Source organism: Gopherus flavomarginatus, chromosome 3 (assembly GCF_025201925.1).
Source record: "Gopherus flavomarginatus isolate rGopFla2 chromosome 3, rGopFla2.mat.asm, whole genome shotgun sequence".
In the NCBI taxonomy this organism is placed as follows: domain Eukaryota; kingdom Metazoa; phylum Chordata; order Testudines; family Testudinidae; genus Gopherus; species Gopherus flavomarginatus.
In genome coordinates, this window is record NC_066619.1 from 78,493,214 (window position 1) to 78,510,702 (window position 17,489).

Genomic DNA, 17,489 nt, shown 5'->3' on the forward strand with positions numbered 1-17,489 from the left:
GAGAACAACAGTATGAACAGCACAGTAAAATTGCTTCCTTGGTCTAGTTTGAGAGAGGGTTCCACTGCACTTTGGGAAGTGGACTTGCTGGCAAATTTCAGCCAGTTGGGCAGACCCAATGTTCCCAGTCTGGTCGGCATGATCGGCTCACAAGGCCCACAGGGAGAGAGAGACCTTAACCAGCAGTTCCTGTTGCAACGAGGAAGGGCTGGGCTCGGTCTTATCTTTTAGAGTGTCCTTCTGAAAAAACTGCCAGGACCTCATTGTGGGTGGGATCAGGCACACACCATTTGGGGTACAACAGATTGTACAATTTAATTTACGCAGCAGATCTTTTCCCAAAAGATCATCAAATAAACAAGAACTGAGGAGGGAAGCATAATAGTTAGACAGAGGACCAACAGAAATGGTCAGAGGTGAAGAGGTGGAGTGGGGCACAAGAACGTTGCCCACCCCTACAGCTTGTAGAGCGGCCAGGGCGGTAGGGAAATTCACTTTTCCAAATTAATTAAATTATACAGTTCTGTGGGGGACCAAGGTGCATGCACAGACACCAAGGTCTCCTGACCCAAAGCACTAATGCCTGTGAATTGGTGCAAGGAGAACATTTCCTCAGTATGAGGAGACGCTCTTTAAGGGATACATGTAAGGGCTTTCATCCTTAGAGCACTTGATATTCCTTACCCTTGGGGCCGGTGGGGGCTGGGCAGCAGCTCTCTGCCTAGTTCCTAGGACCATAATTTGAGTATATATACATGGCAGGAGTGCACTTCTCTGGCATGGGAATTTGCTTAGATTCCCCCTTATCCCCATTGTGGATACCTGGCAGACAATCGCAACCCAGCTGACAGGCATTCTTAAAGGGCTAAATATAAAACACTTAACAGACAGGCTATCACAGTGGACAAAACGTACAACAAAACACACCACATTTACCGTGTGCCCTTTCGCCCCTGTCACCATCAGTCAGGGTGTAACTCACAATCATTCCAGCATTCACACCAAAAGGGTTGGACATAAAGGAGCGGTCCCCGCACACCCCGTTCTGGCAAGGACCAACGGCCCGTCTTCAAGAGAACGGTGTTGGCTACCCTCGTATCTCAGGGATGGTGAGCGGATTCCTGGGACTCCCCCTCTCTCCAAGCAGGGGAGGGAGCTTAAGGCTCCTGGGTGGAAAACAAGAGAAAGGGACCCTGCAGCCCTCGCTCATTCACTGCAAGCACTGGCACACCTACAGGCTTTTAGCTCCAATTACTGGCGGCTAGTTTTACGGCCCCTCCGCTGTCTGCCTATTGCTGACGGGAGCCTTGGCCAACCTTATCTTTAGGGCCACTCCGGAGTCGCTCACTTTCCCGGGGTCCATAGTTTCTCCTACCTCGAGGTGGGGTTCCAGCCCTGAACCTATGACAGACACAAAACAACCTTCACGACACAGGAATTGGAAAGGATTTATCTCTTTTAATTGTGCAGTACCATTTTTTCTGTTTCTTTATACCGATTAAAATATACATCAAATTGCCCCTGAGGCACGGTGTTGGCAAGAAGTGCGCCCCGCAGGTGCACAATCTTGTCAAGGTCGAAACTTCCTTCCAGGGGAAACTGCAGTTTTGAATCATCTCTGGTATACCAATTGCATTTCTTTAAGTATTTACATGTCGACTGGCCATAGTTCGCATACATATAAGCAGCAGGCATGCCTTTAGGTGGAACCGGAATACCCTTTGACCCTCTGGTCCCCATCTTTCAATCAACACACTTTCACTCACGCTTTTACACAAGAAAGTTTGCCTTGATTGCTACGACTATCTACACCTGCACTGGGGTGCTTGGACCCATCAATGGCTCTCAGGCTGCCGGGGTTAGGGTCGCATACACTCAGACCCAGGCCTGGACAGGCTCCTCGCCGGGCATGCCATGCAGAGGAAACCCAGTCCTTGCCAAAGTCCTTACAAATTCTCCAAACAGGGTGGTGGGGCTTACTTTCGAGGCACTCCCGGTCACGAGCTTGTAGGCTTGGGGCGTCTTCCCACAACTGTCACTCACTCCGGTCTTGCGACCTTTATTTCACACACACAGGCACGTAAATCAAGATCCTGACACAGCTGTCAGGGCAGAAAACAGGATCCGACCATCCACGGCCAGATCAAACCTACTGACCGACAGGAGCTGGTCCAAGGCCTACCGAGCCACACCCAGTGACTCCCTCCGGGGAACAAACTGAGATTCAGCTGACCAAAACCTGGTCCAGCTGACCTGGAAAACTGAGATCCAGCTGACCAAAACCTGGTCCAGCTGACCTGGAAAACTCCGGATTAAACAGAACCAATTTAAAGGGCATCTGGCATGTCTGATGGGAAAAAAAAAGTTCAGATCCAGCTTATAACTCACCCAAACCCTGAGCCTATGGGTCAGTCCTCCACCAACAACCCACGATAGAGATTTTCAAAAGGTCTCTTACTTCTCAGATGGGCCCAGGGTTTGGTGGGAGACTGCGCGTGGTCCTCCGGTCTGAGGAAGTCATCGTGGATCCCGGACGAGCCCCCAAATTGTTGTGGAAAATTGACCACACGGTTGATTTTAGATCAGACAGCCTGAGGCTTCTTTATTTCGATACAAGCATATATGCAGGGAGAGACAGCATAGCCCCACGCAAGAGGCAGACTGCTCTGCTTACTACAAATTTTACCATGATTATAAAGGTTAAAACCGCAAAACGTAGCATGCTGGTTACACATGTTAATTGCCTTATTTGGAATATAATGCTGATCAAAAATAAGCTGACCGATCAATTTTTCCATATTTGGTTTCTCCTGTTATTGTCTTTGCCAGTCAAGTCTGCGGTTTAACTGTTCTAACGACCCCTTCCCTGCAGTCAGGCTATGCAAAAGCAGCTGTTGCAAGTTGGCATGCATGGGGACCCTCTGTCTTATCACCTAGTTCCCTTTTCCATATTCATTTCCCCTTCTTTGGGCCTTGTTCTTATCTTTCAGTCCCTGCATGCCCTTTATACAGACAAACAAGCTAGGGAGAAGCTCCAAGTTTTGCTCTTAGCCAGAAAGTTTTGCTCTTAGCTAAAGGCCTGAGGCTTACAGGGAAAAAGGCCTCAGGCCCAAAACAACAGGAGGGCCAACTTTTCCCTGTCAAAAGGCTGGTCAGGAATGTGGACTTTTGCAGTCTATGACAATTATCCCATCCCCATGCTACTAGGGGAAGACTTGGCCAACCAGATAAAGCGGGCCAAGAGGGTGGGAATGGTTATGCGCAGCCAAGCCAGGCAAGCTTCCATACCTATCCCTGTTCCTGAGCCGTCCACAAGGGCCCCGTCTGTCTTAGCAGAGAGCCAGACAGAGGTGGTGGACCTGGATCCCCTGCCAACGACTGCAACAGCCACAGTGCATCCAGTCCCAGAACCGGAACTGGAAAAGCAACCAGCACCAGAACCGTTGCCAGCACTGACGCCAGCACTTGCAAACCCATCTTCAACCCCAACGCCAGAGGGCGCCAGCGGGCCTGAACTGTCGGAAGCCGCAGACAACCCTATCCAAGAGGCTCAGCCAGAACCTGAAATACCACATAGTGCACCAGCGGAGAGCGGTTCACCATCAACAAAAACAACCCCATCACCTACATCACTTCCAGAGGAACCAAGCCCAAGTCCACAGTGTAAGGAGGAACTAGTGTCTCCAGCCTCAAGGGAACAGTTCCAGACTGAGCAGGAAGCAGATGACAGCCTTCAGAAAGCTTGGGCGGCGGCACGGAGCACCCCACCGCCTCTCAGCTCTTCTAACCAATCCCGATTTGTTGTAGAACAAGGACTTTTATACAAGGAGACTCTTTCTGGTGGACACCAGGAAGACTGGCATCCGCAAAAACAGTTGGTAGTTCCAACTAAGTACCGGGGAAAGCTCTTAAGCTTAGCCCGTGATCATCCCAGTGGCCATGCTGGGGTGAACAGAACCAAAGACAGGTTGGGGAAGTCCTTCCACTGGGGGGGGATGGGCAAGGATGTTGCCAATTATGTCTGGTGTTGTGAGGTGTGCCAAAGAGTGGGAAAGCCCCAAGACCAGGTCAAGGCCCCTCTCCAGCCACTCCCCATAATTGAAGTCCCATTTCAGCGAGTAGCTGTGGATATTCTGGGTCCTTTCCCAAAAAAGACCCCCAGAGGAAAGCAGTACATACTGACTTTCATGGACTTTGCTACCCAATGGCCGGAAGCAGTAGCTCTAAGCAACACCAGGGCTAAAACTGTGTGCCAGACCTTAACAGACATTTTTGCCAAGGTAGGTTGGCCCTCCGACATCCTTACAGATTCAGGGTCTAATTTCCTGGCAGGGACCATGAAAGATCTGTGGGAAGCTCATGAGGTGAATCACTTGGTTGCCACCCCTTACCACCATCAAACCAGTGGCCTGGTGGAGAGGTTTAATGGAACTTTGGGGGCCATGATAGGTAAATTCGTAAATGACCACTCTAATGATTGGGACCTAGTGTTGCAGCAGTTGCTTTTTGCCTACAGGGCTGTACCACATCCCAGTTTAGGGTTTTCACCATTTGAACTTGTGTATGACCACGAGGTTAAGGGGCTATTACAGTTGGTGAAGCAGCAATGGGAGAGGTTTACACCTTCTACAGGAACTAACATTCTAGACTTTGTAAGCAACCTACAAAGCACCCTCCGACACTCTTTAGCCCTTGCTAAAGAAAACCTAAAGGATACTCAAAAAGAGCAAAAGGCCTGGTATGATAGACATACCAGAGAGCGTTCCTTCAAGGTAGGAGACCAGGTTATGGTCTTGAAGGCGCAACAGGCCCATAAGATGGAAGCGTCGTGGGAAGGGCCATTCACGGTCCAAGAGCACCTGGGAGCGGTTAACTATCCCATAGCATTTCCCACCTCCTCCCTAAAGCCTAAAGTGTACCATGTTAATTCTCTCAAGCCCTTTTTTTCCAGAGACTTAAAGGTTTGTCAGTTTAAAGTCTAGGGAGAAGATGACACTGAGTGGTCTGAAGGTGTCTACTACAAAGGAAAAAAAGTGACGGTGGCGTGGAAGAGGTGACCCTCTCCACAACCTTGGAACGTCTGCAGCGGCAACAGATCAAGAAGCTGTGCACTAGCTTCACCCCATTGTTCTCAGCCGCCCCAGGACGGACTGAACGGGCATACCACTCCATTGACACAGGTAATGCTCACCCAATTAGAACCCCACCCTACGGGTGTCTCCTCCTGCCCAAGCTGCTATAGAACGGGAGATCCAAAACATGCTACAGATGGGTATAATCCGCTCCTCTACCAGTGCATGGGCATCTCCAGTAGTTCTGGTACCCAAACCAGATGGAGAAATACGCTTTTGCGTGGACTACCGTAAGCTAAATGCTGTAACTCGTCCTGACAACTATCCAATGCCATGCACCGATGAGCTATTGGAGAAATTGGGACGTGCCCAGTTCATCTCTACAGTAGACTTAACCAAGGGGTACTGGGAAGTACCGCTAGATGAATCTGCCAAAGAAAGGTCAGCCTTCATCACCCATGCAGGAGTGTATGAATTTAATGTGCTTCCTTTCGGACTGCGAAATGCACCCGCCACCTTCCAAAGACTTGTAGATGGTCTCCTAGCAGGATTGGGAGAATATGCAGTTGCCTACCTCGATGATGTGGCCATTTTTTCTGATTCATGGCCCGAACAGCTAGAGCACCTGGAAAAAGTCGTTGAGCACATCAGGCAGGCAGGACTAAGTGTTAAAGCTAAAAAGTGTCAAATAGGCCAAAACAGAGTGACTTACCTAGGACACCAGGTGGGTCAAGGAACGATAACTCCCCTACAGCCCAAGGTGGATGCTATCCAAAAGTGGCCTGTCCCAAAGTCAAAAAAGCAGGTCCAGTCCTTCTTAGGCTTGGCCGGGTATTACAGGCAATTTGTACCACACTACAGCCAAATCGCTGCCCCACTAACAGACCTGACCAAAAAGACCCAGCCGAATGCAGTTAAGTGGACTGATGAGTGTCTGAAGGCCTTTACCCAGCTTAAGATGACAGTCATGTCTAACCCTGTGCTAAGGGCCCCAGACTTTGACAAACCATTCCTAGTAACCACAGATGCATCTGAGCGTGGTGTGGGAGCAATATTAATGCAGGAAGGACCGGATCAAAACTTCCATCCTGTCGTGTTTCTCAGCAAGAAACTGTCTGAGAGGGAAAGCCACTGGTCAATCAGTGAAAAAGAATGCTATGCCATTGTTATGCCCTGGAAAAGCTATGCCCATACGTTTGGGGACGGCAGTTTCAGCTACAAACCGACCATGCTGCTCTAAAGTGGCTTCATACTGCCAAGGGAAACAACAAAAAACTTCTCCGTTGGAGTTTAGCTCTCCAAGATTTTGATTTTGAAATTCAACACATTTCAGGAGCTTCTAACAAAGTAGCTGATGCACTCTCCTGTGAAAGTTTCCCAGAATCAACTGGTTAAAAATTGTCCTTGAAATGTGGAAAATCTTGTAGTTTTACAGAATTAGTAGTATATGTAAAGGTGCTTGTGTTTTATTAATCTGTTTATTGTAAAGTTCTAGGAAGAAATCACCTCCAGTGTGGTTCCACACTGTCTGAGATTTGGGGGGCGTGTCATAAACAGATAGTTAAGGGTTAATGTCCCTTTTACCTGTAAAGAAGCTCAGTAAACCTGGCTGACACCTGACCAGACAACCAATCGGGGGACAAGATGCTTTCAAATCTTGGTGGAGGGAAGTCTTTGTTTGTGCTGTTTGTTTTGTTCGTTGTTCGCTCTTGGGGCTAAGAGGGACCAGACGTGCAACCCAGGTTTTTCCAATCTTTCTGAAACAGTCTCTCATGTTCAAAATAGTAAGTACTAGCTAGAAAAGGCAGATTAGTCTTATGTTTGTTTTCTTAACTTGCAATTGTGTATTTTCTGGAAGGAGTTTTACCTCTGTTTGCTGTAACTTGGAATATCAGGCTAGGGTGGAGGGAGTCCCTCTAGGCTATATAAATCTGACTACCTTGTAAACATGTTCCATTCTAATTTTTACTTTTTCTTTCTTTAATTAAAAGCTTTCTTTTTTAAGAACCTGATTGATTTTTTTTCCCCTTGTTTAAGACCCAAGGGGATTGGGTCTGAACTCACCAGAGATTGGTGGGGGAGGGGAAAGGCAGGGAAGGTTAATTCCTCTCTTTTTTAAGATCCAAGGAGTTTGGATCAGTGGAGCCTCTCAGGGTAGCCCAGGGAAGGGAAAGAGATTTGGGTCTTGGGTTCCCCAGAGAAGGTTTTGGGGGAACAGAAAGTGTGCCAAACACTATATTTTGGCTGGTGGCGGCGCTGTCAGATCTAAGCTAGATATTAAGCTTAGAAGTGTCCATACAGGTCCCCACTTTTGGACGCTAAAGTTCAAACTGGGGGAAAATACCTTGACAAGGTGTCACTGGTAATGTTAACTATGTGCATTTCAGATCATCTCTCATAAAAGAGATGTCAGTATATTCCATATGTTTTGTTAAGGGAGAGGGAGGTTTCTCAGGTGTTTCACACTTTCCTTTCTTTTTGGTTCTTTTGTACCTGCCATATTGTTGTTAAACATCCGTAGAATCCTATGTCTGCGATAGATTTATTCTTGTAAAGGCATGAAATAATGCATATTTCTGTAGAAAAGTTTGGAGCAGATAATTTGTCAAGTATGCAATTTGTTAACGCTAGAGAGTTGGGTGGCTAAACTCCTGTACGTTGAGTTGAACGTGTGGTTCATATGTACCCACAAAGTTAGAGAAGAAAAAGACCTACTGTATCACAGTTCTTCCACTGCACTTGTTCACAAGCTTAACTTTACATACACTAGAGTAGTCTCACGCCTTACATTTGTGAGTAATGTGTTTCATGATCAGGTAGTTAATACGGTACTGCTCAGTGTGAGTAATGGTGGCAGAATCAAGCTGTTGATGTATAAGGAGTACTCTGTTAAGTATAGTCATAACTGTCTTCTGGTTATCTAACTTCAGTGTAACTTCTGTAGTGCCAATTTATTCCCGGCACAATTTAGTTCCTCCCTCCGTCTCTGTTTTTGACATTGCCCTCTTTGCTCTGCTCAAAATTTAGGAATAACTGCAGCATTTATGTCTGTGTTCTGTTTTCAACTGCTTTCTTTCACATGTCTCTCTATACCAGGATCCCCTCTTGGATTTGGCATGCTGTGCCTCTACTCTCTTCGTAGTCTTCCTTAAAACACGCTGCTTCCATGGCGTCTGTAAATGATCATCCTTTCTTCTCTCCCCAGAAGTGCTAGCAAAAGAAATAAACCTCCAAACCTGGAACTATAATAAGACCTATTTTAAACTTCACTGTTAACAATTACTTGTTTTTCCTATCCCTGGTGTGCTCGTTGCCTGTTTAGATTGTACTGTGAGCTCCTCAGGGCAGCAACCTTGTTTCTATATTCATTTCCTTTATAGAGGTAAAGCACACAACGTACTTTTTATAGCAAGTTCTCCTTCCTCCACCACTTTACCAAAGACGTTGGTGGAAATCTTGATCTCCATTAGCAATAATGCACTAGCTATTTTCTCAACTCGTTTTTTCTCTTCTGTTTGTAACAGAGGAATATTGGTGTCTGGAAGCTGTACTAAATCAGTGCATTTGCCTTTTCTATACTGACACCAGTAGATTGTGAACCCTTTGGCAGAGAAAGTTCAGTCAATACAGATTCTGTGGATTCTACTCTTCTTAAATATCTGCCTCCCTGTTTCCCTGCTTTCCATAAATAACAAAATGTCCTCACTCCTCTTGGAGATTTTTGATACCCCCTGAACTGAATAATTACTACAAACAGCTTTATTTTTAAATAACATCATAAAGATCATTTAAAGCAAAACTGAAATTTCTTCCCTTGACAGCTGTCCCATATTAAAGTTAACAACTTTTAAAGATAAAGCCATAAAGGCAGACTGAAAACAAACTCCATACCCTACAGGTTTTGCAGTTCCCCCAGGGCAGAGCCTGTTGTCGCATTGTAGCGTATGTACTCCATTTGCAAACAATTTTTGCTGTAAAGGGAATTGTGTGTCATATGGTTTTCTTTGTAGAATAGTTTTCACGTTTTCAGTGTGTGTATCAATTATTTTATCATCCGGTTTTTCCCTCTTTCCTTTGTAAAAATAGTCATTAGAGGAAAAAATACATATCTAGAATATTTAAGGTACAGTATGAACTTCAATATTTGATGTTTGTGAACACAAGACATCTGTGAAGGTGTCTTTTAAAGGTGTCACATGCCCCAAAGCCCTTGCTTAGATGGACTTTTCCTCAAAGGAGTTGAGCCAAGTGAAAGTAAGGGGGCCTATCAGGAATGACTGTTCTCTGTTTCCCTCTTTCCTAGGGTTGCCCGGCATCTGGTTTTTGACTCAAACGCCCGGTTGAAAAGGGACCCTTGCGGCTCCAGTCAGCACTGCTGACCAGGCCACTAAAAGTCCGGTTGGTGGTGCACCAGGGCTGAGACAGGCTCCCTGCCTGCCGTGGCTCTGCATGGCTCCCGGAAGTGGCCAGTACGTCTAGCTCCCTGGTGCAGGGGCAGCCATGGGGGCTCTGCTTGCAGCCCCCGCCCCGAGCACCAGCTCCACACTCCCATTGGCCAGGAGCCGTGGCCAGTGGGAGCTGCAGGGGCAGTGCCTGCGGGTGTAGGCAGCACGCAGAGTCCCCTGGCCATGCTGCCACCTAGAAGCCGGATATACTGGCTGCTTCCAGGAGCCACCTGAGGTAAGTGCCTTCCGGCTGGAGCCCACACCCCAAACCCCTTTCCTGCACCCAAACTCCCTCCCAGTGCCTCAGGACGGAAGCAGGGCAGGGGGCAGGGCAAGGGTGTTCGTTTTTTTGTGATCAGAAAATTGGCAACCCTACTTCTTTCCCCTATTGTGGGTGACTAGAAAAGGCAAGAGGAGATACTGATGAAACTACAAAAAAGGGCTCTAGAGGTGGTCCCGGCAATTACAGACAGGTAAGTCTAATGTCAGTACCGGGCAAATTAGTTGAAACAGTAGTAAAGAATAAAATTTTCATACACGTAGAAGAACATAAATTGTTGGGCAAAAGTCAACATGGTTTCTGTAAAGGGAAATCATGTTTTACTAATTTATTAGAGTTCTTTGAAGGGATCAACAAACATGTGGACAAGAGGGATCGAGTGGGCATAGTGTACTTAGATTTCCAGAAAGCCTTTGACAAGGTCCCTCACCAAAGGCTCTTACGTAAATTTAGCTGTCATGGGATAAAAGGGAAGGTCCTTTCATTGATTGAGAACTGGTTAAAAGACAGGGAACAAAGGGTATGAATAAATGGCAAATTCTCAGAATGGAGAGGGGTAACTAGTAGTGTTCCCCAAGGGTCAGTCCTAGGACCAATCCTATTCAACTTATTCATAAATGATCTGGAGAAAGGGGTGAACAGTGAGCTGGCAAAGTTCGCAGACGATACTGAACTGCTCAAGATAGTTAAGACCAAAGCAGACTGTGAAGAACTTCAAAAAGATCTCACAAAACTAAGTGATTGGGCAACAAAATGCAAATGAAATGTAATGTGGATTAATGTAAAATAATGCACATTGGAAAAAAATAACCCCAACTATACATATAGTATGATGGGGGCTAATTTAGCTACAACTAATCAGGAAAGGGAGCTTGGAGTCATCATGGATAGTTCTCTAAATGTGTCCACACAGTGTGCAGTGGCAGTCAAAAAAGCAAACAGGATGTTAGGAATCATTAAAAAAGAGATAGAGAATAAGACAGAGAATATCTTATTGCCTTTATATAAATCCATGGTACGCCCACATCTTGAATACTGCATACAGATGTGGTCTCCTCATCTCAAAAAAGATATACTGGTATTAGAAAAGGTTCAGAGAAGGGCAACTAAAATGATTTGGGTTTGGAACGGGTCCCATATGAGGAGAGATTAAAGAGGCTAGGACTTCTCAGTTTGGAAAAGAGGAGATGGGGGATATGGTAGAGGTATATAAAATCATGAGTGGTGTGGAGAAAGTGAATAAGGAAAAGTTATTTACTTGTTCTCATAATATAAGAGCTAGGGGCCACCAAATGAAATTAATGGGCAGCAGGTTTAAAACAAATAAAAGGACGTTCTTCACACAGTGCACAGTCAACCTGTGGAACTCCTTGCCTGTGAAGGTTGTGAAGGCTAGGACTATAACAGGGTTTAAAAGAGAACTAGATAAATTCGTGGAGGTTAAGTCCATTAATATCTATTAGCCAGGATGGGAAGGAATGGTGTCCCTAGCCTCTGTTTGTCAGAGGATGGAGATGGATGGCAGGAGAAAGATCACTTGATCTGGGTTAGGTTCACTCCCTCTGGGACACCTGGCATTGGTCACTGTCGGTAGACAGGATACTGGGCTGGATGGACCTTTGGTCTGACCCAATATGGCCATTCTTATGTTCTTATGTCAGCTGTAGAGTATTTATCTTGTAAGCAGCTAAGCCCTACTGGAAACTTGTACAGTTTCAGGTTTGTCTCTCTTCATCTAAAGCAATTCATTACTCACCTACAAGAGCTGTCATAGACCCCAACAGTTGTGATGTTAGCTTCTTCAACACTCTTGACAAATTTAAAGAAAAAATTGTGTTTTTATACTATGACTTTACGGTCAGTAAGTAGAGGTGTTCAGTGGCTTTTTTCTGCTTGAACAAGGACACACATAATTGTGATTTAGTATATCTGAAAAATAAGCAAGTTACAAAATGTTTCTAGAACAACTGAGATTTACTTATTGGACCTTCATAATTTACGATCACAGAGACAGTGATATGTTGGCACTGCTTTTTGCTATAGTGACGTCTCAGCAAGCTCAGAGATGAAATGTAAATTCTCAAACCCCCATGGGCATGCATGTCAAAGTCAATTTTGAGTTTCTACTTTCGTGTTTCTCTCTTCACATTTACTCAGAGGCAATATCAGCTGAAAGAATGTCTAGTGTCACTTTCTATTAAAATGCAGTGGAATCCATCCCAGTTATTATTTTGCCTTTTAGTACTGAGAAAATAAGTTTTTAGTTGCTTTTGGAATGAGGATAATTTTTATCTTCTGTGGGAGAAGTATTATTAGGTAGAAATTATTTTTTAAAAATATTTGTGAGCTATACTGCATGAATTGTCACAAGAATTACAATAGAAACTTACTTAGGGATAGATTCTATAGCACAGTTTTGCTAGTACTATGTATAAATTATTACAGAATTATACTCATCTTACTATTACAGTTTTTCCCTTCATCTCTCAGGGTGCCTGCTTTCTGGAAAATTCATTAGCTAGTGAGAGGCTTGTTTTCCACAGCCTTTCCCAAAATGCCTGTATGCTGAACCTGGAAGTTGTTTCAATTGCAGTCTATCTATCTAGTTACTTATGTAGCTTTTATCAAGGTAGTATCTGAGTGCCTAGCATCCCTGTTAAGTACTATTTCCACTTTACAGATGAGGAACTGAGGTATGGGGCAGATTAAGTGACTTGCCCAAAATCACACAGGAATTGAATCCAGATCATTGGAGTGCCAGTCTAGTGCCTCTGTCCACTAGAGACTAGACCATCTTTCCTACCCAGTCATTCTCAACCTGATTCACAAGGATTTAATAGTAGTTCAGTAGCTCAGCCAACCAGATTCATAGCTTTTACTGCTCTTTGGTCACTCTCTAGGGTCCCAACCTTGTAAGCTGATGAAGGCAATGTGAGATTGAGAGTACTCAGTATCTTGCAGGACCACACCCTAAACGAGGCAGCGTACACTTCAAAGAAAAGCCATGTTAAAATATTTTTTGGTGTGTAGATTGGATTGTCCAGAGAGCAATAGTCAGCTAACTGTCATGTTATTTTGTTTAGTCCCTGGCTTGAGTTGGTGTTCAGGTCTTCAAGTATTTGACCCATCCAGCTGCTGCAGTTTTTGTTTAAATCTTCGGAACAAATGGCATTATTAGTTGGATTCCTCATTGCCAAAAGGTCAGCTAAACTGAAATAACTTTTATCTGTGACTTGTAGATTTGAAGAGGAATAGTAAAGTCAGTTCATTTTGCCTCTATGAGGTGTTCAGTAAATAAATTCACTGCAGTTGCTGACCTTTGTAAATGGCTGCCTTCCTCCTCCTCTCTCTCCCCTCCCATTTTCTGACTGACTTGTAGCAGGAATGTTTTTACAGTAAAGAGGGGTTATATTTTTATTTTTGTTTTTGTTTGCAGCTCAAGAGGTTTATTAGAACACCAGAAATCCCTTCCAAGCATGTCAGGAACTGGGTCCCTAAGGTCCTGGAGCAGCGGCGACAAGGCTTGGAAATGTACTTACAGGTGAGCTCCCTGTCAGCAGTGTGTGTGTGAAAAAGCAGCGCTCATTTTCAGAGCTGCCCTGTATGCTGGTGTAGCACTGGAGCATTTTAAAATATACCCAGAAATAAGAGACATGAGATTTCACTGGTGGACTTTGGGCCCAGAGGAAAATGGTAGACCTGAATTCTTTTCAGACTGGGGCCCCTCTTTGTACTTTCTGTCCCCTTGCAGGGGGGAAGAGGATACGATTCAGCTTGCTAGAGGTAGGCAATGGGGAGTCCACCCTGAGTTATGAGCTGTCCCCTGTAAGTCCCTCACTGTACTCACTTAAATGCCTGCTATGGGAAGACTGGGCAGATAGCACTGCTCTCCGATGTTATGTTTAATAAAGTTTTGGTCTGCTGCTTAAAATACATCCCTGTGTTTCTCCTCATGCACTTGCATGTCTGGATCAAGAGCTTGTTTTTAGAGTTGACCTGTACACTGGTGTATCACTGAAGTGTTTTAAAATACCACACACAGGTCCAGATAGTTGAATCCATTAGGTGAAATCCTGGCTCCATTGATGTCAGCGGCAGAACTCCCACTGTCTTCAGTGGGGCTAGAATTTCACCCACTGTTAATAGCTACACTGTAATAAGTTAAGGCTGACTTAGGGGAGCTGTTTGCGCTGGCAAAAGGGGAAAAATGTGTTACATACTACATAACAGTAGTGATCGTTTGTGGCTTAGGTACTTAATGAGACTTTTCCTAATCTTTGCTTGGACATTCATTCATTGTGAAAATTTCTACCGCAACCACGTAGAACATGAATCAGTCACTACTTAGAAAATGAAGAGTGCCTGTGTTACAGATTGTTGAAATTTCTCCAAGATTTCAGGAAAGTTTGGGAGCTGGGGAGAGAAAAAAATCATACTTTAATATCAGAGTATCTCCAAAAGGGAAGAATTTTGGAACTGAGGAGGAAAATACACTTTAAATTGTTTATTTTGATTAGATAATAAACTAATTCAAAAATTAGGGGATGGTTTTCAGGTGTGGACATCCATGTAGTAAAAATGAATGGATGGTATTAGGGGGCTTATTTGTTCACCCTCTAACTTCCCTGGTCCTTCTCGCATGAACAGAGAGCAACAATACCCGAAGTCCAAAGGTGCAAACAATTCAATGTTTATTGGGTTGAACTCCCAGCAAGCATGATTCCAGTTTCCTTCCTTAGTGTCCCCCTTCCCAGCTCTGACACCACAGAGCCTTGCCTGTGTCCCTGTTTCTGTTCCCATCCCCTGTTCCCATTTTCCCCTTTAGCAAGACATGATTTTAATTCCCCCATCCCCAGTCTCTGTTCCCATCCCCCCCCCACTTCCTGATTGACTGCAGACTATATAGTAAAACCTGCATTTTGCTTAGCTATTCCTTAACCAATCATTTTACTGAAATTTAACTAACCAATCCTAACATATTGTAACATGATTATTTAACCAATTATACCCCACCACCTTAATTGGTTTACACCCAAAATTAATTATACAGTAGACAGAAACAATTACAGAACCAGACAGAGACCATGCAAATAAACATACAAACCAATACAGAAGTGAGGATTTCACAACTACATCTATATGGACATAAGGGTTTTCCAGCTGTGTCTATTGATAAATGAGTTCTTGCCAGACAGGATGCTATTAAACTAAGTTTCCTTTTACAACTTCTAGGCTCTACCCTTTCTTTGGAGGTGATAGGAATATCAGGACAGGATTGTATTCCTAATAGCCCAATAGCACCTTATTTCAACGTGACTAGTTTGGAATGTGAGGATGTGACCATACACTTCCCAGCTTATGGCTGCCTAACTACATCTTAGCCTGTCAGAGTAAGAGAAGGCCATTACACAGACAGTGATCTTTGATTCTTTCTTTTATACCGCTATAACTAGCTAAGTGATAAGAATACACCTAAATTCTTAAACTATAGGCCTTTGTAGACAGGCCTGAATATAAATATCCTAACAGATGGCTGCACACAGAACTTTGGGGAAATATTATGTTCCTTTTCAAATTATTTTAAAAAGAGAATAGACGTTTCAGTGTAAATAGACTATTGCATAATTTAACATATTTTTTTTTGTTGTTCTACACCAGGAGTTGGCAACCTCTGGCATGCAGCTCGCCCGGGTAAGCACCCTGGCGAGCCAGGCCAGTTTATTTACCTGCCGCGTTGACAGGTCCGGCTGATCGCGGCTCCCACTGGCTGAGGTTTGCCACTCCAGGCCAATGGGGGTGTCGGGAAGCTACGGCCAGCACATCCCTTGGCTTGTGCCGCTTCCTAGAGCCCCCATTGGCCTGGAACAATGAACTGCAGCAAGTGGGAGCCGCAATTGGCCGAACCTGCCAACGTGGCAGGTAAACAAAGTGGCCTGGCCTGCCAGGGTGCTTACCCTGGCAATCCGCGTGCCATAGGTTGTCAACCCCTGTTCTGCACAAACACTTCCCTCCTTCTTTCTTCTTACTCTTCACCATATTTGTTGTATCAGAAGTAGCTAAGGAATTCAGGTAAATTTCTTGGGTGTATTGTGTATGCAGAGTTTGTTGGATTACTTCGAACATTCTTTTAAATAAGTTGCTGTTCTCAAGAATGGCAAAGAGAAGTGGAGCATTGTTGATACTCTTGATTTATTTAGTCTTTCCCTGTGCATATGTTATGTAACCAGTTTTTGTTTTCCCCGTATTAATGGATTATTTTGTTTTTACCAAGCTTCTGTTTTTGAAAATGTTCATATTTGTATAAACTAGTCGGACTTTTTTGTTGATAATGAATGTGGAAAAAAGATAATACAACAATCTGTTGTAACGTTACTACACTACAATTATTATGTATGTTTTATTATGATGAGACGCTGTGAATTTGTTCATGTATAAAAATGTGATCTGCTTAAAATTAACTGTTGCAGAATATTACTCCTGAGACTGATTGATTGATTTAAGGGCATATATTTTTTAATAGGGTGAGACATAGGTGAAATTATTAGCATTCTTTCATTGCTGAGAATTACAGAGACACTATCACCCCCTACTGGAGGAGTTAATTAACTTACATTCCTGCTTATATCGTTAACTTTGGTTGTATTGTCACTAATTCTGGTGTGCACATGCACAGAAATAAGAAGAAGAACGCTCATTCATTCATCTTCATTTGAAATGGGGATAAATTTCATGTGTGCCAAAAGAGAAAAAGAAACTGATGGGGAAAGAAATTTTAGACAAGATTTTAAAAAATATAAGCTGAATTTTTAGTAAACCAAGTGCATATTGAGGCACTTGAATTAATGTCCAGATTTTCAGAAGTGCTGACCACCTAGCATTCCCAAAGATGTCAAATCGGACCACTTATTTAGGTGGTTAACTGTAGGCATTCGTTTTTTAAGTTTTTGGCCTTTTATTTCAAACTGTATGAATCTGAAGTGTTGAAAGGCGAGCTGTATAAATGTAACAGAAGGGATTTAGTGTTTGTCTACTTTGCTATTACAATTTTCACCTGCTGTATGTGTAGCTGTAGAGTGCCAGCAGCTTTTTGATACTAGTAGATTGTTAGAGAATTATGATACAGTTGTAAAAAAATTAGTAATTTTTTCAGACCCTTATCAGGGGATTGAGTGTTTACACAGTTGCTACTGCCAACCATTGTCTTTATGCGCTCATGTAGTAATTTCGCAATATGCATGGCACCTTTAAAACACACAAAGTTGGCAAAATGGCTGTTGTACCATGCAGACTGCAAACAAATATTGACCTGTTTCAGTGATTGCCTTATGTTGCTTTTTTATTGGTTTTTTCTGTTGTATACTTCAGATAACTGGGTATGAGGGCCCCAGATAGTAAAATTTGAACCAAAAGGTTTAATTGCATGAAAATGGAATGTTACACTTTGTCTTTTGTGCAGCAAAAGAAACTATGTATAATTCTCTTACAGTGATGGAAAATGCTGCAGCTGCCACTCCAGTGGATAAAAATGTCCTATCATGTTTCTTTTATTAACTCAGCCTCTTGCATTATTTCAGAATAAATTTTAAAAATCCAGGTTCTTTTTTTTTCTATTTTTGTATTTTCTGATTAATTTAAAAATAGTTAATTAGCACAGGTTTTTGAGAGATCATGCAATTCCAATGTTTGCATTTC

At 43.7% G+C, this 17,489-nt stretch overlaps 1 protein-coding gene across 5 annotated transcripts in view; it reads left to right on the forward strand.

Moving 5' to 3' along the window:
• Positions 1 to 17,489, forward strand: part of SNX24 (sorting nexin 24) — a 147,425-nt gene that overhangs the window by 77,245 nt on the left and 52,691 nt on the right. For all 5 annotated transcript variants that reach the window (XM_050946014.1, XM_050946015.1, XM_050946013.1 and 2 more), the window contains one exon: positions 13,234 to 13,338. In XM_050946014.1, the coding sequence (XP_050801971.1) occupies positions 13,234 to 13,338 (105 nt within the window). The remainder of the gene's footprint in view (positions 1 to 13,233; positions 13,339 to 17,489) is intronic.